At 48.0% G+C, this 27,199-nt stretch overlaps 1 protein-coding gene across 2 annotated transcripts in view; it reads left to right on the top strand.

Annotated features, from left to right (window-relative positions):
* Positions 1–3,650: 3,650 nt before the first annotated feature.
* The window catches only part of MYL3 (myosin light chain 3), a 39,582-nt gene continuing 16,033 nt past the window's right edge, over positions 3,651–27,199 (top strand). Inside the window, exons 1-4 of one of the 2 annotated variants that reach the window (XM_083406812.1) lie at positions 3,651–3,952; positions 16,178–16,205; positions 25,180–25,329; positions 26,404–26,577. In XM_083406812.1, coding sequence (XP_083262938.1) covers positions 3,821–3,952; positions 16,178–16,205; positions 25,180–25,329; positions 26,404–26,577 — 484 coding nt within the window. In that variant the 5' untranslated portion in view covers positions 3,651–3,820. The remainder of the gene's footprint in view (positions 3,953–16,177; positions 16,206–25,179; positions 25,330–26,403; positions 26,578–27,199) is intronic. The other variant, XM_083406811.1, reaches the window with a different exon arrangement.

The following is a 27,199-nucleotide window of genomic DNA, read 5'->3' as shown; positions in this document are numbered from 1 at the left end:
AGCAGTCAAGGACAGTGGTACCTCGGGTTACAGACGCTTCAGGTTACATACGCTTCAGGTTACAGACTCCGCTAACCCAGAAATAGTGCTTCAGGTTAAGAACTTTGCTTCAGGATGAGAACAGAAATCATGCTCTGGCAGCGGGAGGCCCCATTAGCTAAAGTGGTGCTTCAGGTTAAGAACAGTTTCAGGTTAAGAACGGACCTCCGGAACGAATTAAGTACTTAACCCGAGGTACCACTGTACAACATTCCTAGAGTGAACATGTTTACGCATGGGGAGGAATGTTTGTCCAGCCAGCAGCTAAACTTCCTGTTTCCTTCTGGGCTGGGACAGACTTCCTCTGCATGTGACTAGAGGTGGGTGTGGCCTCACCTGTGCAGGTAACGACAAAAGCACAGGGCAGGGCAGCCATCTCTCTCTCTCTCTGACTACATGCATTGAAGAAGCAACATCTGCTTAGCCAAAGATGCTCTCTTGGCCTCCAGCCAAGAGAGGACAAAGGGACTGTCTCCTTATGAGATAGTTTCCAGGTGTATGTTACTTTTCTAAGCCTGCCTTCTGGGATCCGATTGTGAACAGAATGATGTGTGAGTAAACTCTTTTTATACTTTTATAGAAGACTGTGTCATGTCTTATCTTTTATGAGGGAATAAGGGGAAAATACCAGAACAGTTATTATAGAGGCTTTAGCGAGCCTGAGCAAATGCATCCGCTGTGAGTTTAAAAAGGGGAATGTTACTCTGCTAAATTGTGAACTTGTTTACACAAGTTGGAAAGGCTATAATCAAACAATATATCCTCACCTGCATCCCCACAGAACACCTCCAAATTCACCCAGGATGATCTGGGGCTGACCTCACCTGGGTCTGGTTCCCAGACTGATTGGTGGGCATTGGATAGTCTTTAATTAGGGATTGAATCCTTAACAAAACATGCAGTCATGAAGGGGGAGAAGGAGACACAATCGGCTGGCTACCTGTCTGTCTCCTTCCTACCCAATCGCCTTGTCGCCAGACTACCCCCCACCTTTTGAGAGCCCCAGAGTGGACCCAAACCAACCTGGGGAAATCCTGGGCTACCTGAATCAGCCTGACTGGATTTGGGATCTGTGATTCGGCCACTGTTCCAGTCATTGTAGGCTTGCCATGCATCCTCTATTTCCAGGACGCGTCCTCTTTTTCAGGGTTAAATTTCTGTCCAGGTGGATTTTAAAAAGTTGCCAAACTGGCTATACTTTCTGGATACGACATAGACATAACTGGTGGTTGAAAACTTGCTTTCCTTTTCTCTTCTCCTGCCGCCCTCTGCAATATATCACAGCTTCTATATAGTTGGGGCATTTAGAACGAGAGCCTCTTTTTTTCTCTTCAAAATATGGCAACCTTACATTACAAGAACTTTGCAACGGAGAACTAGAGCCCTCGCTTGCTTTTCTTTTCTTCCCTCCAGACGCCTTTTCCTTTTGTGCCATGTCTTTTAGACAGGTGAGCCCGAGCAGAAGGACTGTCTCATCCCTGGCATTTGTAAGCCACTCCGCCAACCAGAGAGCAGGATATAAATAGCTGTCAGTCACGGCCAACTTATTTATATATGTACATTTCCCAGAGATTTGCGGTCTGTGAAGCACGGCGGGCCTCAATAGAACAATGCTGTCCACATAAGGCAGAATTAAAAGGACAGTAGTGTTGCGGCTCTAACATTTAAAAGTTTAGAATATATTGAGGTGGGGATTTGAAGAGGAGGTGGGAAGGGGGAGAGCTAGAGGAGCGGGAAAGGAGAGAAGGAAATCTTAAATCTCAGGAGTTCCAGTGAAAAGAAAAGTCAGAGGATATCTCAGGCTAAATATCCGCTGTCCATCCCTGCCCTGCTGGAATCTGAGACTCTCGCTCGAGTCTGAAGAATATACTGTGCAGCAGAGGATCGCCAAGGCTTTGCCAAACATTTCTGCCTCCGAAGCACCTAGCTGTCCGAAGGAAAGCAACAAACATCATGCAACAGGCATTGCAGTGGCGTAGCATGGGGGGTGCAGGGGGGGCCGGCCACACCGGGCGCAACATCGGGGGGGGGGGGCGGGGCGCTCGCACTCGCAGCTCTCTGCCCCTACCTGGCTCACTCACTCTCTCTCACTGCAGTGCTGGCTGTGCGAATCCGATCCGAGCCGCCGGGTCGCCGCCCACTGTGGAGGGGAGGGTGCCAGGCGTGCGGTGTGGTGCGGAGAGAGAGCGAGGGACTATCTGGGGGGAGGGACAGTGTAGTGGGGGGGCAAATTACTTGCCTTGCCCCGGGTTAGGGGGCGCAAATTACTTGCCTTGCCCCGGGTGCTGACAACCCATGCTACGCCACTGAGGCATTGCTCACCTTCTCTCCAAATTGGAAAGTCCCAAACAATGCAACATTTCTTCGTAGGGAAGTCAACTTGAGTCACATGTTTTAGAGGTGATTCAAATGGAAGTTGCCCTGATTTCAACCTGCCCAGTGCTTTTTTCCAGAAATATGTTTTGGGGTACTCTCATTTTCCTACTCATATTGAAATACTGCCCCTCAATGAGGCCAAACTTAGTAAAGGACCCCTGGACGGTTAAGTCCAGTCAAAGGCAGCTATGGGGTTGTGGCGCTCATCTCGCTTTCAGGCCGAGGGAGCCGGTGTTCGTCCACAGACAGCTTTCTGGGTCATGTGGCCAGCCACTTCTGGTGCAATGGGACATCGTGACGGAAATCAGAGGGCTTGGAAACGTTGTTTACCTTCCCGCTGCAGTGGTACCTATTTATCTACTTGCACTGGCGTGCTTTCAAACTGCTAGGTTGGCAGGAGCTGGGACAGAGCAACGGGAGCTCATGCCGTCACGGGGATTCGAACCGCCGACCTTCCGATCAGCAAGCCCAAGCGGCTCAGTGGTTTAGACCACATCCCTTCCCCCCCCAAAAAATGTTTAGGGGTATGTGTACCCCCAGGAAAAAAGCACTGGTCCTGTCTGACTTTTAGAAGACATCTGAAGGCAGTGCTGTACAGTGGTACCGCGGGTTCAGTACTTAATTTGTTCTGGAGGTCCATTCTTAACCTGAAAATGTTCTTAACCTGAAGCACCACTTTAGCTAATGGGGCCTCCTGCTGCTGCCGTGCCGCTGGAGCACGATTTCTGTTCTCATCCTGAAGCAAAGTTCTTAACCTGAACTTTTTCTGGGTTAGTGGAGTCTGAAACCCGAAGCGTCTGTAACCCGAGGTACCACTGTATAGGGAAATTTTTAATGTTTGATCACTCCTCACCAGTTAATTTCCTCCAAACCGATTCGTTCCGGACGGCTTTGCGATGAAACCCTTCTCCAGCCTCCCTCCTTTTCCCCTCGGATGCAAATGTTGAGCCTGGTGTGGCATTGGGGAACAGCCGTCCTCTCTGCACCTCGGGGGATGAAATCGATACAGCTGGCCACGTTCCTGCCCCCCCCACCTCGCCCCAAGATGGGCTGTTCTGACCTCTCTCTCTCCAGGCTCCGTACCCGATACCCTCCAACCATCATTCCATTTCAACGCTAATTCAGAACAATGCCCTAAGCGGACGCTCCAAAATAGCCGGGCCAGATATCTTCTCCTTTTATAGGAATGGCCCTATTGTGAGACCTGGTATGTGTGGCTGGGGAGGGGGCGATGGCTGAGGTGGGGGGGCGGGGGTTGATTTGGAAGCCAAGTGACACGGCGTGTGACATCCAAGGACCAGGAGGTGGATAAAGGCCTCTGCCAGGAGGGACATCCTTCGCTCTGTTGGATCACCTTCCCGAGCGGCCAGCCTCTCCTCCTTCATCCTGGTGCAGAACCACCACCATGGCCCCCAAGAAACCAGAACCCAAGAAAGCAGAACCTAAGAAAGAGGAGCCCAAAGCGGCCCCTAAACCAGCACCCCCACCCGAGCCAGAAGTCCGCAAGGAAGTGGAGTTTAACCCGGCGAACATCAAAGTAAGTGTCTTTTTTGACATCCTTAAATTGTGCATTAACAGGGTAGGGGAGGACTGTTCCCTCCTTGGGTACCGGGTGAAGTTTCTTCTTTTTCCTCCTCCTCCTCCTCCTCCTCTTCTTCTCCTTCCTCCTCCTCTTCTTCTCCTTCCTCCTCTTCTTCTTCTCCTTCCTCCTCTTCTTCTCCTTCCTCTTCTCCTTCTCTTTTCTCTTCCTCCTTCCTCTTCCTCCTTCTCCTTCCTCTTCCTCCTTCCTCTTCCTCTTCCTCCTTCTCCTTCCTCTTCTCCTTCTCTTTCCTCTTCCTCCTTCCTCTTCCTCCTCCTCCTCCTCCTTCTCCTTCCTCTTCCTCCTCATCTTCTTCTCCTTCTTCTCCTTCTTCCCCTTCCTCCTCCTCTTCCTCCCCCTCTTCTTCCTCCCCTTCTTCTTCTTCTTCGCTATAAGGTGATTAACACAAAAAACAAGTACAATAGCTTTGAAAGCAGCACAAGTAAATCAACCGGAGCTAAGGACAGTGTTGTGAGGGTTTTTTTTTGGGGGGGGGGTCAGTTTGGATGATGCCCTGAATCCCTTCCAAGTCTTGGGATCTTGTGCCCAGTGAGGGTTGGAATCTAAACAGTTGCTGAACTGCTCAGACAAGTTTATTTGTAAGACGAGGAGCTCAGCTGGTCACTTTAAGTACCCTCGTTCGCATCCCAAAAGAATGAGCTCAGTTGTAGGAGTTACAGCTAAGGGGTGGTACCCTCCAGGCTAATGGGTGAACCTCTCTCTGCTTCACCTAGCTGCTAAATAGGAGAAACAGAGTTTTGGGTGTGAGCTGAGCTAGAGGCAGGCTGGAAGATGGAGACACAGAGACCTGCTTGCTCTGTGCCGTATCCAAATATATGACTAATGGAGAAGTGAGATCTGCTGGGATGTTACTGCTGTGAGCCCCTCTATCCTATGCCCAGGTTTCAGATAGGTGTAAGTAAAACCACAGTGTCCACTGACTCTCATTTGAACCCTAAGCAAGCTTTCAAACCCGTGGATTCTTCCAGCAACAATAGTTTTTAAGACAATAGAGAATTAATGTCTGTTGATGTAGAGACCTTCTGACCCAGCTGTGAAACCTTTTACAAAAATAACAGAAACCTTTGATTTCATTTTCCCTGCAAAGAACTGATGGTGGCCACATCCCAAGAGAGATGCTGTTCCATAGAACAGGGCAGCCATATCGAAAGCCTGCCCTGATTTACTGGGTGTGCACATCTGACATTTTTAGGGAAATATTCTCCTGTGGAACGCAATGGCCTCCTTGGTATGCAAGGGAGAAGGATATGATAGCCATGTTCAAATATATAAAAGGATGTCATATAGAGGAGGGAGAAAGGTTGTTTTCTGCTGCTCCAGAGAAGCGGACACGGAGCAATGGATCCAAACTACAAGAAAAAAGATTCCACCGAAACATTAGGAAGAACTTCCTGCCAGTAAGAGCCGTTCGACAGTGGAATTTGCTGCCAAGGAGTGTGGTGGAGTCTCCTTCTTTGGAGGTCTTTAAGCAGAGGCTTGACAACCATATGTCAGGAGTGCTCTGATGGTGTTTCCTGCTTGGCAGGGGGTTGGACTCGATGGCCCTTGTGGTCTATTCCAACTCTATGATTCTATGATTCTATCTCTTAAGTAAGCAGGTCCTGAGCTATACAGTGGTGCCTTGGTTCTCAAACTTAATCCATTCCAGAGGTCCATTCCAAAACCAAAGCGTTCCAAAACCAAAGCGCGTTTTCCTATAGAAAGTAATGCAAAATGGATTAGTCCGCTCCAGACTTTTAAAAACAACCCCTAAAACAGCAATTTAACATGGATTTTACTCTCTAACGAGACCATTGATCCATAAAATGAAAGCAATAATCAATGTACTGTACTATAAAATAAATAAGACAGTATTGTAGATGATAAAAATTAAAACTATTTTTTCCCCTTACCTGCGCTGATGATAGCCATTATTTGGATGGGGGGCTTTTATCCATTTCCGCAGTCACACAATCAATCAATCAGTAGCTGAACTGGGTTCCACACAGTCACACGCACAAAAATTAACCGGAACAACAAAACACAAAATAAATAGCAAAAACAAAAGCGCCAAACTTAATCCGTTCTGGAAGTCCGTTTGACTTCTGAAATGTTTGAAAACCAAGGCGCGGCTTCTGATTGGTGCAGGTGCCCCAGAAACAATAGCTGACAGCCTTATCGGTCGTTCGGCTTCCAAAAAATGATGGAAAATCGGAACACTTACTTCTGGGTTTTCGGCGTTTGGGAACCAAGGCGTTTGTGTACCAAGGCGTTTGAGATCCAAGGTACCAGAATAATAATAATAATAATAATAATAATAATGCACAAACTCAAGTATGGCTCCACATATCTTAGAGCTGCACCCAGATTTGTTGGCGTCTGTCTGTCTCGAGAGACAACAAAGTGCATTTCTGGGGCTGAAGTCAAATTGCTGCATTAGCAGCCCAGAAATGACCTGCCTGGCGTGCAAGCCTGGGCAGTGTGTCTGGAGGTCCTGGGCCGCCCAGGCGACAAGACCCCCCCTCTCGGCCTCACCGATGTGGTCTAAAGGAAAGCAGTGCAAGACGTCTGGCACCAGCTTAGCATCTGGGCTTGCTGAACTTGCTGCTCACAGGTTCATTGAGGACCAGATTCCATATCTACAGAATACGTGTTCATTGTGGAATGAATCTGGGTTTGTATCCCCAAGGAATGCTGACATCTGGAGGACGTCCAGGGAATGAAACCCAGCATCATGAGTCATGTCCCGAGAGAGCCAGCGTGGTGTAGTGGTTAAGAGCGGTGGACTCGTAATCTGGTGAACCAGGTTCGCTTCTCCGCTCCTCCACATGCAGCTGCTGGGTGACTTTGGGCTAGTCACACTTCTCTGAAGTCTCTCAGCCCCACTCACCTCACAGAGTGTTTGTTGTGGGGAGGAAGGGAAAGGACATTGTTAGCCGCTTTGAGACTTGCTGTGGGTTAAACCACAGAGCCTAGGACTTGATGATCAGAAGGTCGGCGGTTTGAATGCCCGTGATGGGGTGAACTCCCGTTGCTCTGTCCCAGCTCCTGCCAACCTAGCAGTTCGAAAGCACGTCAAAGTGCAAGTAGATAAATAGGTACCGCTCTGGCGGGAAGGTAAACGGCGTTTCTGTGCGCTGCTCTGGTTCGCCAGAAGCGGCTTAGTCCTGCTGGTCACATGACCCTAAAAAACTGTCTGTGGACAAACGTCGGCTGCCTCGGCCTATAGAGCGAGATGAGCGCCGCAACCCCAGACTCATCCGCGACTGGACCTAACAGTCAGGGGTACCATTACCTTTTTTGGATGCAAGGGGTGCACAGAATTGCAACCAATTTTATGCACCGTCGGCTTGGGAATAAGTCCCGCTGATCACGATGAGACTCGCAGGTGAGCAGATTGCTGCTTTGCAGTCCTGCTTTTTAAATCAATGTTTTCCTTTTCAGATAATACAGAACATGATGAAATCACAATAAATTAAACCTCCCTTTCAGTAGTTCCACATAATATCTGTACTGCATTGTTTAGCGTGGCGGCAGCTGGACTTTGTAACTCCCCGCCTACTGCAACAAAACGTGCCTTTGCTAGACTGTTTTCAGGCACCTGCTAAAAGCATTCTTGTTTAGGAAAGCATTCCCAGCTGCTTAGGAAGTTGAAGTCATTGGTTCCCTCGGCCAATAAAGCGAGATGAGCACCGCAACCCCAGAGTCGGCCACGACTGGACCTAATGGTCAGGGGTCCCTTTACCTTAAGGGGAGTGAAAGGCGGGATACCAAGTCCAAACTCTTCTAGGTTATGAAGGCTTGGCCTGTTTCAACTTGACAGCCCACATCTGCGGCTCCGAGCTTCTCGAGTTTGCACAGTGCTGGTGTGATACTGGATGATGTCTGTACTTCGCTAGGCAGAGCAAATCCGATGGGGTAGTTAGCAGGGGCGGTTTGCCCCAGGTGTCACCCTGACAGGGGGTGACAAAATGCTGGGCGGTACTCACCGCGGAGCCTGCAGCACGCATGAACCATGCGTCTTGGTGCCCGCAGGCTCCACGCTGTCCGTCTGCTGCCTCACCACCCAGCTGTAGGGTGGCTGAGGCCTTGTGGCATGCCCCATCCATATGAGCACCGTGCTGTGTTGTCCCTATCAGCACCACACTCCCCGTCCCGTCCCTATGGGCACCAAGTGCCCTGTTCCGTCCCTATGGGTGCCCTGCACCCGCGGTTTGCCCCACCCCTGGGCATGCCGTCTCAGGTGCCTAAGAGGCTTCATCCATCACTCAGAGAATGGAGTACAACACCCAGAGTAGGTAGATCAATGCAGCACATACTGTATCTTTTGCTCCATAAGACGCACCTGACCATAAGACCTAGTTTTTAGAGGAGGAAAACAAGAAAAATAATATTCTGAACGATACAGTGGACGTATGATTTTTGTGGTGCAGGCTGTAGCCATGGACATTCTATGTGATCTGATGGTGAATGTGGGGTTAAAAAGGTAAAGGTACCCCTGCCCGTACGGGCCAGTCTTGCCAGACTCTAGGGTTGTGCGCTCATCTCACTCTATAGGCTGGGAGCCAGCGCTGTCCGCAGACACTTCTGGGTCACGTGGCCAGCGTGACAAGCTGCATCTGGCGAGCCAGCGCAGCACACGGAACGCCGTTTACCTTCCCGCTGGTAAGCGGTCCCTATTTAGCTACTTGCACCCAGAGGTGCTTTTGAACTGCTAGGTTGGCAGCCGCTGGGACCGAACGACGGGAGCGCACCCCGCCGCGGGGATTCGAACCGCCGACCTTTCGATCAGCAAGTCCTAGGCGCTGAGGCTTTAACCCACAGCGCCACCCGCATTACCCATTGGGGTTACCCAATGCAAAAATCCTGAGGATCCATGTGGATCCGGGCTTTGTAACCACATTTTTGCGCCATTGCGGCCCCACAAAACAGTGGGTGCGTGATTTTTTTGGTTCAGGCTGTAGCCATTGACATGCTATGTGACCTGATGGTGAATTTGGGGTGACCCAATGCAAAAAATCCTGAGGATCCATGGGCTTTTACCTCCCCCCTCCCAGGCAGCCTCCGCTAGCCTCCCTTATCTCTCTCCCGATCCCACCAATCAGCTGCTTCCCTTTAACACTCCTTCCCTCTTGTTTGCCTTAGTGTCTTTTCCTTAGCTGGAGCAGTTTTTTGCTCCTCCTTTTCTTTTAATTTCTCTAGTCTTCCTGTCTCCTCTCCTTGCAAGTTCGCTGTCTTTACCTCCCCCCCTCCCAGAAAGCCTCCTTTATCGCTAGCGTCCCTTATCTCCCTTCCGATCGCTTGCCGATAAGCGGCTTTGTTTTAACACCCACTTCCCTCATTCAAAAACAAAAAGTGTGATCTGCTTTTTGCCCCTGGGCAATTTGGCTCCAGGGACCACACATTTGCTCCATAAGACACAGATACTTCCCCTTACTTTTGAGGAAGAAAAAAGTGCATCTTATGGAGTGAAAAATACGGTAGTTAAACTGTGGAACTCCCTCCCACAGGAGACAATGATGGCCACCCACTTAGATGGCTTTAAAAGAAGATGAGACCAATTCATGCAGACGAGGATTACGGACGCCTCCTAGTTGTGATGGCTCTGCTCTGCTTCCACAGCTGGAGGCAGCAATGCTTCTGAAGGTCAGGAAAGGAGATGTGGTCTTGTGTTCGAATCCTGCTTGACGGTTTCTTCAGCTTGGCTGCTGTGAGTGCAGGATGCTGGGCAAGGCAGGCCTTTGGCCTCATCCGGCAGAGTTCTACTTATGTTCTTATATGCTCCTTTCCTTAAGATTAAGGCTCTCAAGCCAGTAAAAGGGTAAAAGAGTATTGGGAAATGATTTATAATGAATTGAAAAAAATGTTTAATAGCACCTCCCCCCCCAAAAAAAACCACACACACACCCAGAGTCCTTTCTGTTGAGGATAATTCAGATGGAAATTCCCAGGAAATTCCTATCGGTGACCCCAGGGGAGAATTCCTAGTTGATGTGCATCAGCAGGACTCCCCCTACTGGTGGTTAACCCTTCCCGGACTTCAAGCAGACGGGCTGAAGTCGGATATAGTCGGTTAGGACCAATGCCTAAGCCAATACAGCTCATCACCTGTAACCAATAAAGGTTGTGGCCTTATTTAGCCCATTAACCTTAATAATTGTGTCATGTGTCTTTATTTCCACTGGGGGTGGGGCGGAAACTCACCACACAATTGCCACCCCACTGACATAGTGGTGGCAAACGGTTGTGGAATTCTCTCTCTACATACATTTTGAGCCATTTTGGCTGCGTCGGGTGTTATTGAACAGCAGGAATTACTGGTAGGGAGAGTTGTTCCTGTGTTCGAATTCTGCAGTTCGAATTTCCTGCAGGGATCTGGTCGGCCGCTGGGAGAACAGGATGCTGGGAGGCCATTGGGGTGTGTCATTTTCAGGGGTGAACATTTGCAAATATCTTCAGCGAGCGGTCTTTAAAATATGATTTGGGGTGTGAGGAATCGGCTATTATTGTTGGGACTGCACGACATTTAGCTCCGTAAGTCTGCCTTTGATGAGAGGCGGCTTTGATGAAAAACTAAAGAATTTTAATTTTACCTTCCGAAAATGTCAGGTAATGATAAATGAATGAATGAATATCACACACACACACTCTCTCACACACACACAATCTGCAAGTACTTAGAAATTATTTTGAATGGTTTCTATGCAATTTCACACCCATTTTGCTTAACCAAGTAAAACTAAATGATATTAATTTAACCAAAATATCTCTTGGATTCCCAAGTCATGTGCCAACATTTCAGCACCCTTCCTGTTTGGAATTTGAAAGTTGGAAATCCAACATGCCCTAATGGGCTCTTGGCCTCATCCTGCAGGTCCCTTTAACGTTCTTGCATTAAGAAGGATAGTCTGTATTCCGTGTTTCTAAATTTGATGAGAAAGAAAATATTAAAGACGGCCATTTCCTGCCCACAAAGAACAGCAACGGTGGTTTGTTTACACGGTTAAGTCATCTCAGACTTTTAAGAACAACGCCCCATTCCTTTGGGGACCTCAGCGAGGGACGGTTGTGAAGTTTGCCCCTTTCTTACATTATTTTTGAAAAAATGCTGCGTACAGTGAATCTAACTAATGCAGAGTTGGGTTATCTAGTGATTGTGCAACAAACAAATAAAGCGATAATAAGTGAGATTAAAACCTTCTGGGAAATGATATATAACGAAATGAAGAAACCAGAGGCCTTTCTCCTGGGCATGGTCGGCCAATTGGTGCCAAGGAAGGATAGAACCTTTTTATGTATGCCACAACAGCAGCAAGAATACTCATCACAAAGTATTGGAAGACACAAGATCTACCCACCTGGGAAGAATGGCAGATGAAGCTGATGAACTATATGGAAATGGCGGAAATGACTGGCAGAATCCAAGACCAGGGAGAAGAGTTGATGGAAGAAGATTGGAAAAAATTTAAAGTATATTTACAAAAACACTGCAAAATTAATGAATGTTAGAAGAATATTGGAATGAAGTTATATGGTTTTAGCAGAAATGTTATAAAGAATTAAGCAAAAATTGATTGTTAATGGGTTAAAGTGGAAAATTTAAAGTTAGATTGTGTTAAGATTAATTATAGAACAAAAAGTTGAGAAAGAGGGAAAGGATTTGCTGATTTAGCTAATTTGAACTAGAATACAAAAAGGGGAGGTGTGAGGAAGTCGAGGAAACAAGTAAATGAAAGATAAAGATATGGAAACTGGATGTGTTTTTAAATGTTTTTGTTTTTTCTTGTTGTCTTGATGTATTGTTTTTTCTTTCTATTTTTGATGTATTGTTTGTTAATTTTTTATTGTCTTTTTTTCTCTCATACTCCCCCCCCCGTAACTATAAAACCTTTAATAAATATTATTATATTTTTTAAAAAAGTGAGATGTTTGGGGTTTCTCACCTGCGTTCTGCCTCTTGCTTTTATTTCATGCTACGAGCACAGTCTGTTCTTTGCTTGGGCTTGAGAAGGGCAGAGGTAGAGGGAATGGGGATGATCCATCGGGCTTTTAATAGCCAGACAACTGCGCTGCCTCCTCTCTCGTTTACCTGGCTCCTGTTGAGCTCACCCTTTGTCACCGTCCAAAATAGAACCACTTGTTTGCGAACGTAAAAGGAGGACAGTTAGCGGCAGGCATGCTTTTTCCTGGCACAACTCCCGTCGCCTTTTGCAGCTGTCCAGCTCGAGGAAAGGACGGCAGAGAGAAGTTATTCTTCCGCCGCTGCATCTTCCTGCCAGGAAAGGGTTTCTGCCTACAAGGATAGCATTTCAGCCCTTTAGGGCATCTTTACGTAGGGATAGGAGAGACCCCCCTGCCTGAAACCCTGGAGTCAGTGCAGTGCTGCTACCAGTCAGCGCAGGCAATATGTAGCTAGAATGTTGTTGTTGTTTAGTCGTTTAGTCGTGTTTTTAATTTTCTGTTGTGAGCTGCCCAGAGTGGCTGGGGAAACTCAGCCAGATAAGCGGGGTGTTGTCGTTTAGTCGTTTAGTCGTGTCCGACTCTTCGTGACCCCCTGGACCAGAGCACCCCAGGCACTCCTGTCTTCCACTGCCTCCCGCAGTTTGGTCAAACTCATGCTGGTAGCTTCGAGAACACTGTCCCACCATCTCGTCCTCTGTCGTCCCCTTCTCCTTGTGCCCTCCATCTTTCCCAGCATCAGGGTCTTTTCCAGGGAGTCTTCTCTTCTCATGAGGTGGCCAAAGTATTGGAGCCTCAGCTTCAGGATCTGTCCTTCCAGTGAGCACCCAGGGCTGATTTCCTTCAGAATGGAGAGGTTTGATCTTCTTGCAGTCCATGGGGCTCTCAAGAGTCTCCTCCAGCACCACAATTCAAAAGCATCCATTCTTCGGCGATCAGCTTTCTTTATGGTCCAGCTCTCACTTCCATACATCACTACAGTGGTACCTCGGGCTACAGACGCTTCAGGTTACAGATGCTTCGTGTTACAGACTCCGCTAACCCAGAAATAGTACCTCGGGTTAAGAACTTTGCTTCAGGATGAGAACAGAAATCGCACAGTGGCGCAGTGGGAGAAGGGGCTCCATTTCTTCTGCCGCTTTGCTGAAGCGGTGCTGCGCAGAGAGGGAAAGCTGTGCAGCCCCTCTTCTGCGAAGCGAAGTCAGAACAGCAAGAGGGATCACTATGCAGCGTTCCTCCCGTTGCACTGAAGAGGCTTCGCGCGGCTATCCCTGAATCCAGAAGAGGGATTGGTGCGCACCAATCCCTCTCTTTCTCCTGGATTCAGGGATAGCTGCGCAGCCTGCATTCACTCCATAAGATGCACACACATTTCCCCTTACTTTTCAGGAGGGGAAAAGTGTGTCTTATAGAGCAAAAAATACGGTATGTTGGAAGCTGCCCAGAGTGCCCAGTCAGATGGGCAGAAGAAGAAGAAGAGTTTTGATTTGATATTCCGCCTTTCACTCCCTTTAAGGAGTCTCAAAGCGGCTAACATTCTCCTTTCCCTTCCTCCCCCACAACAAACACTCTGTGAGGTGAGTGGGGCTGAGAGACTTCAAAGAAGTGTGACTGGCCCAAGGTCACCCAGCAGCTGCATGTGGAGGAGCGGAGACGCGAACCCGGTTCCCCAGATTACGAGACTACCGCTCTTAACCACGACACCACACTGGCAGGGTATAAATAGTAAAATTTTCATTATGGAATGGGACATCCCTATTTTCATCAGAGAAATGTGGAAGGGCATGGAATCTGAAATCATGTTTCTGAAGTCCATTAGCAGGGGGGACAGTCAGTCTGTGAAATGCTTTATATTTTTGGCTGTGGCACTTGCCAAAAGACCATGTCATTTCTCCGAAAAGTCTGCGCCTCTCCTTTGCCAGTGCTTTGCACTAATTCCCGCCAGGCTGTGGAAGAGGACGGAGGCATGTTCTCAATCAAAGGATGGAGGCTTTGCATCAACTCAGTTTAGGAGTCAAAGGAACAAGACAGACAACCACACACTCAAGGTGCCAGTCCTCATTAGACTCCCAAAAACATGTTGTAATAGCACCAGGAACATTTGGGAATGCCGGGGTCCCATTCTCTTCGCTTGGTGTTGTGCCAGGAAATCGTCCTAGCAAAAGGAACCGAGTATTTTATTTTTTAAATATAAAACCTGCTGCTGTTTGCGTGTGTAGGTCCCCAGGCCACCCCTCAAATAACTTCACACATAACACGTAATTTTAGTTTTGGTTTTTTGGGCACTATTTTGGCCACAACTTTATTAAAATACAAAATCAGTGGGTGGTTGTTTAGACATTGGTTATGACTATCTGTCCCCCCACCTGGGACAGAACTGACATCCCAAGGTCTGATTGGTAGCCAGTAGAAGGGAAAGTCAAACTTGGGGGTCATTTGAGCTAAGCGTCGGACCCACGCCGCTCTCCCCAGCAGCTCCCCGAAAGCTTGCCGGCCCTAGTCCCATGACAGGGATTCCCATGACAGGGATTGGGCGGCCCTGGTCCCATGACAGGGATTGGACGAAATCGTGGCAAGCCCCAGGATTCCTTTAACGGAATTCCCTTCAGCGCAATAGGAGGGGCAGGCACAGCCTATCCTGACCCCTCCACCACCAGCATATTATAACCAATGCCTAACCACAACCTTACAAGTTGTGACGAATTGCTGAGTAGTAGGCAAAAACCAAATGGCACAGCCAATCACCAAATGGCAAAATTCCTACTAGGTCCCTGCACCAAGGCAAACGACCACATGACAGGCAAAGCAAGGTCAACCGGAAAAGAGGGTGGGCGGGTGGGCGGGTGATCCGATACACTCTGCAAAGAGAAAGAGAAACCAGACTGCACCAATATTTAAAGACTATGGTCCCACCCACCCAATTTGCAACATACAATTTGCCCCAGCAACCCGGTTATCCAATCACAATGCCAGGCAACAACTATTAACCTGCCTGGCAACAAGAGGCCTGGCCCGGTGGCCCACACCGCAACACGTGCTCTCATTTATTGGAGAACACGCTTTGTAAAATGAAATTAAAACTCCACCTCCCGAGGAAACCTGCTTAAACTGCTGAGACAAATAAACGTTACCGAAGACCCCCGGAGCAAGATTTAAGGGTTTGAGGACACACTTTACAGGGTCTCTGTTCCCTTTTAAGATAATGAGGCACAGCAGAGACTGTGGTGTCTTTATGAGACGAGGTTTTCTTTGTCTGTGTGCCTGGGCGTGCAAACATGCTGCCTTTGTGTCAAAATCCCTGAAGAGTGGAGTCCTCATCTCCTTTTCCAAAGCTGAGCTTTCTGCCTCCATCCATTGAGATAACGGAACAAGATATTCAGAGCACGAAAGGGGCATGGTTTGGGCCCTTCCACAGTTTATTTAAATGCTAAAAAAAACCCCACAGGTTACGAGGCATTCAAAAGGAAATATTGGTTTGATTGAAGGTTGTAGCCCTGTCATGTACTGAGTTGAATAGGATCCAAAAGGCAGCAGTCTGATTGGTCCTAGAACAATCGGATCCAGAATGCGGCAGTCTGATTGGTCCTAGAACAATCGGATCCAGAATGCAGCAGTCTGATTGGTCCTAGAACAATAGGATCCAGAATGCAGCAGTTGATTGGTCCACAGGAGCCACCCAATCCAGCTCCAGGTGGAAGGGAATCCGCAACCTGATTGGCCTACCGGAGAATCCCGGAAATAGCCAATCACGTGGGGCCCATTGTGTAAATAATGTATATAAGGCAGACATTCTGGGGGAACTTCCATTCCTCCTCACCACTATGAGCTGAATGAAGAGCATGAAATCCACTCTCGACTCCGAGTATATTTCAAGCCCCTTCATTTTAGGCCCTGCATTTTAGTCCTGTGTGAGTGTCTGGAGGCAGTTGGAGGATGGATGGTGGCTGACCGATTGAGGTTGAATCCTGACAATTCAGAAGTACTGTTTTGGGGGACAGGAGGCGGGCGGGTGTGGAGGACTCCCTGGTCCTGAATCGGGTAACTGTGCCCCTGAAGGACCAGGTGTGCAGCCTGGGAGTCATTAATGCATAAGAAACACAGCACTTGTTTCAAGTAAGAGAAGCAAAATAAGTGTGCCAAAACATGTCAGCCTTGTCAATGTCATGGGACATCAAGGAGAAGAATCATAGTGAATAATCTCTCTTTCTCTCTCTTTGCTTTCAGGTTGAATTCAGCAATGAACAGCTTGAAGGTTAGTAACTTTTCTGTCTTTCACAAATCCCCCTGTTCTCTGAAGCAATGTTAACAGTTATTCCAGGGAGCAAGAGAGAGAGCGCATCATAGAATCATAGAGATATTTGCTCCATCTTCCATGAGACAGCCTTTGCGATATTTGATGATGGCTCTCATATCTCAGTCACCTCTTCTCCAGGCTGAGCCCAGGGAGAGGAGAGAAAGGGGTAGTCTTATTGCATGGCCGAGGGTCGGACTAGATGGGCCTTTGCAGTCCCTTCCAATTCGACAATTGTGCAAGCATCACCCCACTTGCTGAGCGGTGGATACAACCCATCGTTTTGAAACCTTTAGAAAGGAAGAGCTTCTTTGTTGTTTAGTCGTTTAGTCATGTCTGACTCTTCGTGACCCCCTGGACCAGAGCACGCCAGGCTCTCCTGTCTTCCACTGCCTCCCGCAGTTGGGTCAAACTCATGCTAGTAGCTTCGAGAACACTGTCCCACCATCTCGTCCTCTGTCGTCCCCTTCTCCTTGTGCCCTCCATCTTTCCCAACATCAAGGTCTTTTCCAGAGAGTCTTCTCTTCTCATGAGGTGGCCAAAGTCTTGGAGCCTCAGCTTCAGGATCTGTCCTTCCAGTGAGCACTCAGGGCTGATTTCCTTCAGAATGGAGAGGCTTGATCTTCTTGCAGTCCATGGGGCTCTCAAGAGTCTCCTCCAGCACCATAATTCAAAAGCATCCATTCTTCGGCGATCAGCCTTCTTTATGGTCTAGCTCTCTAGGCGAGACAAATTGGATATGATCATTGCTCTGGGGCTTTCGGGGGATTTGACCCAGATTGCCTTCCTGAAGCCTTGTCTCCTTCTCTAGGGAAAATGTTCCCCACATCCCCGATCCCACTGTCTGTGGTCAGTGAAGCCAGAGCTTTTTCTTGATGGCTCCTCCATGACCCCAGCGGATCCTGCTGACGAGCAGTTTAGATAATGATAGGTCCAAACGCAAGCAGAAGAAGAGGCTGATATTTTTATTCTTCATTATTATTCTTTTGAAAAGTTTCCATGTTTGTTCAGCTGCCAGGGAGTGGGAGCTGCCGCCGCCACTGCCATCGTGTTCCCTTGTTTAAAAAATGAAATAACAGGCCTTGCATCCGGGATTCTTTGCAGACAACAGGGTGAGAATAGAAGCTTTCGTTGGGCAAACTCTGAGAGGGAGGATACATCAAAGAGTCTGGTGTTGCGATTTCAGGGTGGAAATGGCAATTGTGGTGGGTAGAAATCACAGAATCGTTGAATTTAAGAGTTGGAAGGGATTCTAAGGGTTATCTCATTCAACCTCCTGCAATTCAGGAATCTCAGCGGAAGCATCCATGACAGGTGGCCACCTAAGCTCTGCTTAAAAACCTCCCATGCAGCCAAGCAGGATAGACAACATTGAGATGTATGAATCATAGAATCATAGAGTTGGAAGAGACCACAAGGGCCATCAAGTCCAACCCCCTGCCAAGCAGGAAACACCATCAGAGCACTCCTGACATATGGTTGTCAAGCCTCTGCTTAAAGACCTCCAAAGAAGGAGACTCCACCACACTCCTTGGCAGCAAATTCCACTGTCGAACAGCTCTTACTGTCAGGAAGTTCTTCCTAATGTTTAGGTGGAATCTTCTTTCTTGTAGTTTGGATCCATTGCTCCGTGTCCGCTTCTCTGGAGCAGCAGAAAACAACCTTTCTCCCTCCTTTTATATATTTGAACATGGCTATCCTATCACCCCTTAACCTCCTCTTCTCCAGGCTAAACATGCCCAGCTCCCTTAGCCGTTCCTCATAAGGCATCGTTTCCAGGCCTTTGACCATTTTGGTTGCCCTCCTCTGGACACGTTCCAGTTTGTCAGTGTCCTTCTTGAACTGTGGTGCCCAGAACTGGACACAGTACTCCAGGTGAGGTCTGACCAGAGCAGAATACAGTGGCACGACAGAGGAGACCACAGAAGAGAAGATATTACTTCTTCTTTTTTTAAAAAAACACAAAGGCAACAACCATTTTTTAAATAACTTTTTTTTTTTTCTCTTTTCAAAAGAAAGGGTCCTCGGATTCTTTGAAAAAAAATATGGTAACCTTACTGTATGGCCCAACACAGCTTGACTCCTTCCTATGAGCTGACAATTTATGCTCTGAGGGGGTTGAGACCCCAGACAGTAGGCAAAGGAAAATATGGAGTCCACAGTGTGATGCAGCAGCAAATAAAGCTAATGCTATTCTAGGCTGTATCAACAGAGGTCTTGTGTCCCATTCAAGGGAAGTCATAGCCCTGCTCTGTCTTGGTCACCTAGAGTCCTGAGCCCAATTCTGGGCACCACAGTTTAAGAAGGATATTGACAAACTAGAATGTTTGATGACCAAGAGTGATGGCCTGGGACTTGGGCTCGGACTCAGAACCAGAGGATACTCAGTCTGCACCGGATCCTTTGCCTCAGATGGCATCTGAACCTAGTCTGGGGCCTGATCCTGAAGAGCCCCAGTCTGCACAGGTTCCCCTGCAACAAGCACCAGCTGGGCCGAGTCAGGGGCTTGAGCCTGCCCTGGCTCCAGATGTGGGGATGACCTCGTTGCCTCCAGCTGGGCCATCACTCACAGCTGCTCCACTACCGGTTGGGTCAGGGGAGGCTGAGGCGGCCCCTGGGTCTAGTAACCCGCCACTGTCTCCCGAGCTGCAGTGACTGAGGTCTGAGAGAAGGAGAGACCTGAGTACTCGCAGGAGGAGTGCTCGCCTTCAGGCGAAACAGGGAGGTGAGTCGCCGGGGGATCAGGACTGGCCGTCACCCCAACAAAGATAAAAGCCTGTGGGACCCCGCCCCAGGTTGTGGGAGCAACATTGCTGTTTGCCAGAACCTGCCGGAAATCCGGAGCCTGACCTTGCCTGGTTTTCTGCCTCGTGTCCTGCTTTGGCCCTGTTGGACTGACTCCTTGAGGAACCCTTGGATTTGGGACTGGACCTGGACTGCGTTGCTCGGGTTAACCCCAGGGCCCAGCACACCAAGGGTCTGGAGTCTTATGAGGAACAGCTGAGGGATCTGGGTATGTTTTGCCTGCAAATGAGCAGACTGGAAGGAGATGTGATAGGCATCTTCAAATATCTCAAGGGCTGTCCCATGGAAGAGGAAGCAAGCTTGCTTTCTCCTGCTCCTGGAGGGTAGGACTCGAACCCATGGCTTCAAGTTACAAGAAAGGAGATTCCAACTCAACATCAGAAAGAACTTTCTGGCAGTAAGAGTTGTTTGATGGCGGAACGCACTTCTTTGGAAGCGGGAGGACGCTCCTTCCTTGGGGGGTTTTAAGCAGAGGTTGGGTGGTCATGGATGCTTCCATTGAGATTTTTGCATTGCAGGGAGTTGGACTAGTTGACCCCTATCCTCCACCAAGGCCAGGGCCTTCTCAGTGGTGGCTCCGACCTGGTGGAATGCTCTGTCCCATGAGACCACGGCCCTGCAGGATTTAACTTCCTTCCGCAGGGCCTGTAAGACAGAGCTATTCCGCCTGGCTTTCCATTTGAACTTAGCCTGATTTTTTATTCCCCTTCCTTTCCCCCCTCTCCCCTTTTTATGAAGATTACCCGCTCTGGGATCCCACAGCTAATTTTCCTCTGGTCTCCTCGCTGGCCCAAATAGGACTAATTTAGCCAGCTAGCTCTGGTGACCATCTAATGTTTATTGGATGGATTTTCCCCCTAAATTGATTTATGAATTCTGCATTTATTGTTAGTCACGTTGTATACTGTATTTTATGCTGGTTTTTGTTGTTGCATCAAGTGTTTTAAATTTGTTATTAGCTGCCCTGAGCCTGGTTTTCTGAGAAGGGCGGGGTATAAATAAAATATTATTATTATTATTATTATTATTATTATTATTATTATTATTTATTATTCTACCATTTGTCCCTGTTTCAATTGGTGGCGGTGTCTGTTGTGCCTCATTCTCCCACCAGCCCCCGGCTGCTATATCTTTCTCTTTGTCAGAGCAGTCAGATAGGTGATCCCAGCCAACGAGGTTCTTGTATTGAGCAGGATTACACCACAACGGTGCCTGTCAGGCCTTGGAGCATGATGACCTCAGTGGCGGCAAGGGAAGTCCATTAAGAGCGAGAGTAAGCCAGGGCTGTGTGTAAAATACTCTGGGGGAAAATGTCGGGAAAGGAAGAAAAATCATTGCTGCCACACACACACACACACACACACTGCAGTTTAAGCCTTGTCTGTCAAGCTATCAGCAAAACAATATGTTGCATTTCATCTCGGCTGAAATGAATTTGAAATGCGTATTTTGCATGCGAAAAATAGACAGGAAAAGCTTTCAGCAGATGTCAAGGAGATGCTTGCTGAACAGATTTCAAGAAGCAAAACACATCGAAAAATAGATCCTCAACACGCATCGCGATGAGAGGGCCTGTCAATTTTTGCTTTCAGTTCCTCATTTTTTCCGGGCTAAGTTGAGTTCATTGCATTTCATCATTGATTTCTGATTTATTTTTTTTACAAAGAGGTTTTCATAAAATTTTTATCAGCATCTTAGTTTGTACTTCTCCCAATATTCCTGCGTGCAGTTTAACCTAACGTACAAAGCTATTCAAGCAAACAGTGCGTTTGGGCTTATTTTCATTAGTATGTGCATTTTAATGCACACTTTTCTCCAATAATAATAATAATAATAATACTAATAATATATTTATACCCCACCCATCTGGCTGGGTTTCCCCAGCCACTCTGGGTGGCTTCCAACAGAATATTAAAATACAATAATAAAATAATATATATGCATTTTTGCATATATATGGAAACTACAACTAATCCAGAATGCGGCAGCTAGACTGGTGACTGGGAGCGGCCGCCGAGACCACATAACACCGGTCTTGAAAGACCTACATTGGCTCCCAGTACGTTTCCGAGCACAATTCAAAGTGATGGTGCTGACCTTTAAAGCCCTAAACGGCCTCGGTCCAGTATATCTGAAGGAGCATCTCCACCCCCATCGTTCTGCCCGGACACTGAGGTCCAGCTCCGAGGGCCTTCTGGCGGTTCCCTCACTGCGAGAGGCCAAGTTACAGGGAACCAGGCAGAGGGCCTCCTCGGTAGTGGCGCCCGCCCTGTGGAACGTCCTCCCATCAGATGTCAAAGCGATAAACAAATACCTGACATTCAGAAGACATCTGAAGGCAGCCCTGTTCAGGGAAGTTTTTAATATGTGACATTTTAGTGTATTTTTCATCTTTGTTGGAAGCCGCCCAGAGTGGCTGGGGAGACCCAGCCAGATGGGCGGGGTACAAATAATAAATTATGATGATGATGATGATGATGATGCACACACATTTTGCACACATGTTTTGGATTGGAGAATTGCATCACAAAATTTGGAAAAGGGCGGATTTCAAAGGACAGCCCTGCTTCAGTTCACAAATTTGTTCCCTCAGTGCAAACTGGCTTGGAGCTGGAGCCGTTTGGAAAGTGCCGGGTTGGGGAAGCTTAAATTAGAGGCGATTCATAGACTGCCCCTTTGCACAAGCCAGGGGATGGTTTACCAAAACATACAATTAAAGTATGAATCTGTAACATAATACCCCTCCAAAAAGGGACACGGGTGGCGCTGTGGGTAAAACCTCAGTGCCTAGGACCTGCTGATCGTAAGGTCGGCGGTTCGAATCCCTGCGGTGGGGTGAGCTCCCGTCGTTCGGTCCCAGCTCCTGCCCACCTAGCAGTTCAAAAGCACCCGTAAGTGCAAGTAGATAAATAGGTACCGCTTTATAGCGGGAAGGTAAACGGCGTTTTCGTGTGCTGCGCTGGTGCTGGCTCGCCAGAGCAGCTTCATCACGCTGGCCACGTGACCCGGAAGTGTCTTCGGACGGCGCCGGCTCCCGGCCTCTTGAGTGAGATGAGCGCGCAACCCTAGAGTCGGACACGACTGGCCCGTACGGGCAGGGGTACCTTTACCTTTTAATACCCCTCCAAACGAAATTCAACGCACAGCAGTGCGGAGCAATTGACGAAGAGCAGCAGCTGCAAGCTAATCGTATTTTGTTACAGGGAGTGTGAATTAGGATTTCTCCCCCATCGCTAAACAGCAGTAGGCCATAGAATCATAGAGTTGGAAGGGGACCCTGGCAATCATTTAGTCCAACCCCCTGCAATGCAGGAATATACATCTGTCCCTTAAGGGGATCGAACAACCTTGGCATTATCAGCACCACGCTCTAGGCAACTGAGCCGTTAGAATGAGCTCCGAGTCCTTTTGTTTCTCTACTCACCCACTCTTTCTGTCTTCACAATAGCCCTGTGAGGTAGGTTAACCTTCGAAACAAAACTAACCCAACCGCCCTATAATGAACCCAAAGTTGTTCAGCGGGTTTTATGGTGTGCTGAGAGATGGCTCTACAAACAGCTTTGTTGTTGTTTAGTCGTTTAGTCGTGTCCTCCTCTTCGTGACCCCCTGGACCAGAGCACGCCAGGCACTCCTGTCTTCCATTGCCTCCCGCAGTTTGGTCAAACTCATGCTGGTAGCTTCGAGAACAGTAACCAACCATCTCGTCCTCTGTCGTCCCCTTCTCCTTCTGCCCTCCATCTTTCCCAACATCAGGGTCTTTTCCAGGGAGTCTTCTCTTCTCATGTGGTGGCCAAAGTCTTGGAGCCTCAGCTTCAGGATCTGTCCTTCCAGTGAGCGCTCAGGGCTGATTTCCTTCAGAATGGAGAGGTTTGATCTTCTTGCAGTCCATGGGACTCTCAAGAGTCTCCTCCAGCACCAGAATTCAAAAGCATCAATTCTTCAGCTATCAGCCTTCTTTATGGTCCAGCTCTCGAACTGAGCGACCTTTCGGCTTTGGCCCAGCCGCTTCATCAGCTCTGAATCTAGCATGTTTGATGCCTTCCGACCTGAGGGGCTCATCTTCCAGTGTCATAACTTTTATATGCCTGTTGTCTTTGTCCATGGAGTTTTCTTGGCAGGTGGCTCACGTTTGGTCAAAACTCTCCACTATGACCTGTGCATCTTGGGTGCCCTGCATGGCACAGTTCATAGCTTCTCTGAGTTGTTCAAGCCCCTTCGCCACGGCAAGGCAGTGATCCATGAAGGGGACAAACAGCTTATAAATACTAATACAGTGGATGCTTGGGTTGCGAATGTGATGGCAATCTTTACAAAACTTTATGGTTGCCATCAATTTTGATTTTAATTAATTTTTATAATGTTTTTATAATGTTGCACTATTTTAGTGTTGTTAGCCACCCTGAGCCCGGCTTCGGCTGGGGAGGGCAGGATATAAATAAAATTTATTATTATTATTATTATTATTATTATTATTTATTATGCATGCGGGAAGTACATTCGCAACCCACAGTGCCGCGTCTGCTCACGCGCGGGTTGCGATTCAGCACTTCTGTGCATGCGCAAAGTGCAATTTAGTGCTTCTGTGCATGTGCAAGCACCGAAACCCAGAAGTAACCCATTTCAGTACTTCCAGGTTCGGCACAGTGCGCAACCTGAAATCATGCAACCCGAAGTGTCTGTAACCCGAGGTATGACTGTAGTAGTAGTAGTAGCATTAACAACAACAACAACTTTGGCATTACAGTCATACCTCATTTACAGATGCTTCAGGTTACGTGTTTAAGGGTTGTGGACCACGGGAAACCCAGAAGTACCGGAACAGGTTACTTCCGGGTTTCGCTGCTCGCGCATGCGCAGAAGCGCCAAATCGTGCCACCGCAGATGCGGCGCTTCAGGATGCGAATGCTGCAGGTTGTGGACGTGCCTCCGTCACGGATTACATCCGCAACCCGAGGTTCCACTGTATCAGCACCATGCTCTAACCACCCGGCATACGAGGTCCGGAACCTCCAATCCTGTAAGCCCAACCTAGAATTGTGTCCAGGTTCCCACATGATCCGCCCTCCGTACCACTTCACAGTGAATATGTGGCCTCCCAAAGACTTCTGCTATGAATCATTCCCTGCATTGAAAAAAGTAGCATGGAAGCCGAAGTCTAGCTTGAAGTCTTTACTCTTATGTGCTACATTTCTATGTGCGGTGATTTTTTGGGGGGGGGGCATTCAGAAATGTTGTGGCATGAAGTGATAAAACCCAGACACAGACAGACCACCTCACTAGGTAAAGGTAAAAGGACCCCTGGCCATTAGGTCCAGTCGTGGCTGACTCTGGGGTTGCGGCGCTCATCTCACTTTACTGGCTGAGGGAGCTGGCGTACAGCTTCCGGGTCATGTGGCCAGCATGACTAAGCCGCTTCTGGTGAACCAGAGCAGTGCACGGAAATGCCGTTTACCTTCCCGCCGGAGTGGTACCTACTTATCTACTTGCACTTTGTCGTGCTTTCAAACTGCTAGGTGGGCAGGAGCAGGGACCGAGCAACGGGAGCTCACCCCGTCATGGGGATTCGAACTGCCGACCTTCTGATCGGCAAGTCCTAGGCTCTGTGGTTTAACCCACAGCATCACCTCACTAGCCGTTAGCTTATGAACCCTCATTGTCACAGACGCCCACAATGCCTATTTAATTACAGAGATGTTAGAGACGAAGTGGGATGTGCTTGTGGTGTTTTCATATTTTTATTTTGCACTGAGGACTGCTGTCAGAGGTCAATCTCTGACATGGGTTTCTGAGCAATTCCTGATTTTTCCTAGCCTCCTGACCTGGTTCTTTCTCCATTGCAGTTCCTCCAGGATGTCCACAGGAGATGGAATGTAAACATCTCTGATATCCAGATCAACAGCGAAGTTCATAAAAAAATAAAAATAAAATAAAAACAAAACACAGGGGGTCAGGATCCCATGAAAATAATAATGCTAATGAAGGCTTGTCTTTTTCATAAACAAGTGAAACTTTTTCTGCAATTGCATTCATTCCTTGTTACCTTCCCCTTCCTTTCTTCTCTCCTGACTTCCTGAGCCATCTCCCCCACTTCCTCAACAAGCATTTTGTGTTTTTCTCCTCTCCTATACAGAATTCAAGGAAGTCTTCATGCTCTTCGACCGAACCCCGAAAGGGGAAGGGAAAATCACGTACGCGCAGTGTGGAGACGTCTTGAGGGCTTGCGGGACAAATCCCACCCAGGCTGAAGTTCTCAAGGTCCTCGGCCGGCCCAAACCTGATGGTGAGAGACTTCTTGTCCTGTTTTTGTGACGGCAACTTCACCGGACAGGTTTTGCTTCTCGGATCTGTCTTAGGAGTGTTGGTGCCAATGATCTACAGGCTATTGATGAGGGGTCTCACTCTGACATTTTATTCCATCACACACCATCTATGTGTAACACCGGTCCTGAAAGACCTTCATTGGCTCCCAGTACGTTTCCGAGCACAATTCAAAGTGTTAGTGCTGACCTTTAAATCCCTAAACGGCCCTGGCCCAGTATACCTGAAGGAGCATCTCCACTATAGCTGTCAACTTTTCCCTTTTCTTGCGAGGAATCCTATTCGGAATAAGGGAATTTCCCCTTTAAAAAGGGAAACGTTGACAGCTATGGTCTCCACCCCCATTGTCCAGCCCGGACACTGAGATCTGGCTCTGAAGGCCTTCTGGCGGTTCCCTCCCTGCGAGAAGTGAGGTTACAGGGAACCTGGCAGAGGGCCTTCTCGGTGGTGGCGCCCGCCCTGTGGAACGCCCTCCCACCAGATGTCAAGGAAATAAGCAACTATCTGACTTTTAGAAGACACCTGAAGGCAGCCCTGCTTAGGGAAGTTTTTAATGTTTGATGTGTTATCGTGTTTTTAATATTCTGTTGGGAGCTGCCCAGAGGGGCTGGGGAAACCCAGCCAGTTGGGCGGGGTATAAATAATAAAATAAGATGGTGGTGATGGTGATGGTGATGATGCTTCCACCTAAACATTAGGAAGAACTTCCTGACAGTGAGAGCTGTTTGACAGTGGAATTTGCTGCCAAGGAGTGTGGTGGAGTCTCCTTCTTTGGAGGTCTTTAAGCAGAGGCTTGACAACCATATGTCAGGAGTGCTCTGATGGTGTTTCCTGCTTGGCAGAAGGTTGGACTCGATGGCCCTTGTGGTCTCTTCCAACTCTATGATTCTATGATTCTATGTATCCCTTACCGTGATCTCAGAGCCTTCATGTTATATTTTGGGTGTTCTCTTTGTTCCTTATCGTTTGCATCCTTAACTTGCATGCGAAACGGATGGACAGCTCTAACCTGATTTCCTGTTTTATCCATCCTCAGAAATGAACAACAAGATGTTAGACTTCGACACCTTTCTGCCCATGCTCCAGCACATCTCCAAAGCCAAAGACACTGGGACCTACGAGGATTTCGTGGAAGGCCTGCGGGTTTTCGACAAGGAAGGGAATGGCAAGGTCATGGGAGCCGAACTTCGCCATGTTTTGGCCACTCTTGGTGAGTGGATCTATAGTCCTACAACACGGCCCTCTAAGCTGATTTTGCTGGAATCATAGACTCACAGAACTGTGGCTTTTGTCCTGTATTTTTTATCTTGTCAACTGCCTTGAGATTTTCAGATGAAGGGTGGTATATAGATTTAATAAATAAAATAAATAAATAGAGTTGGAAGGATCATCATCATTAAGATTTATTTACTGCCATTCAACACAAGATCTCAGGGCAGGTCACAATGTAAACTAGCTGTATACATTTTGTGATCTATATCTATATCGATCAATCTAATCGTAACGTATAACAAGCATGTAAGGGTGTCGTCACGCTGAAGTTCACTTGGCCACAGACAGGTGGCGCTGCGAATTACAGTGTAACGATGGAGGGGCAGGACTGCCACAACACCTTATCCACTTTGTTCCAACATTTGAGAGGAGGGGGTCACATGTCCCTCACCCACATTGAAAGATTATGGATTTGATTGTGCATAGAGATGGGTGAAATGGCTACTGAGTGACACCAAGGACTTTGTTACTTATAAAGCAGCACTCTATGCGCCGGCAGCTAAGAAGATCAGGAGGAAGGAGGTAGACAAAATCGTGGTCAACTGCAAAGGGGATTCAGA

Source organism: Podarcis tiliguerta (genome assembly GCF_965153285.1).
Source record: "Podarcis tiliguerta genome assembly, chromosome: 12".
NCBI classification, from domain to species: domain Eukaryota; kingdom Metazoa; phylum Chordata; class Lepidosauria; order Squamata; family Lacertidae; genus Podarcis; species Podarcis tiliguerta.
Note: the sequence above shows the minus strand (reverse complement) of the source record. Positions and strands in the feature narration are given on the sequence as shown.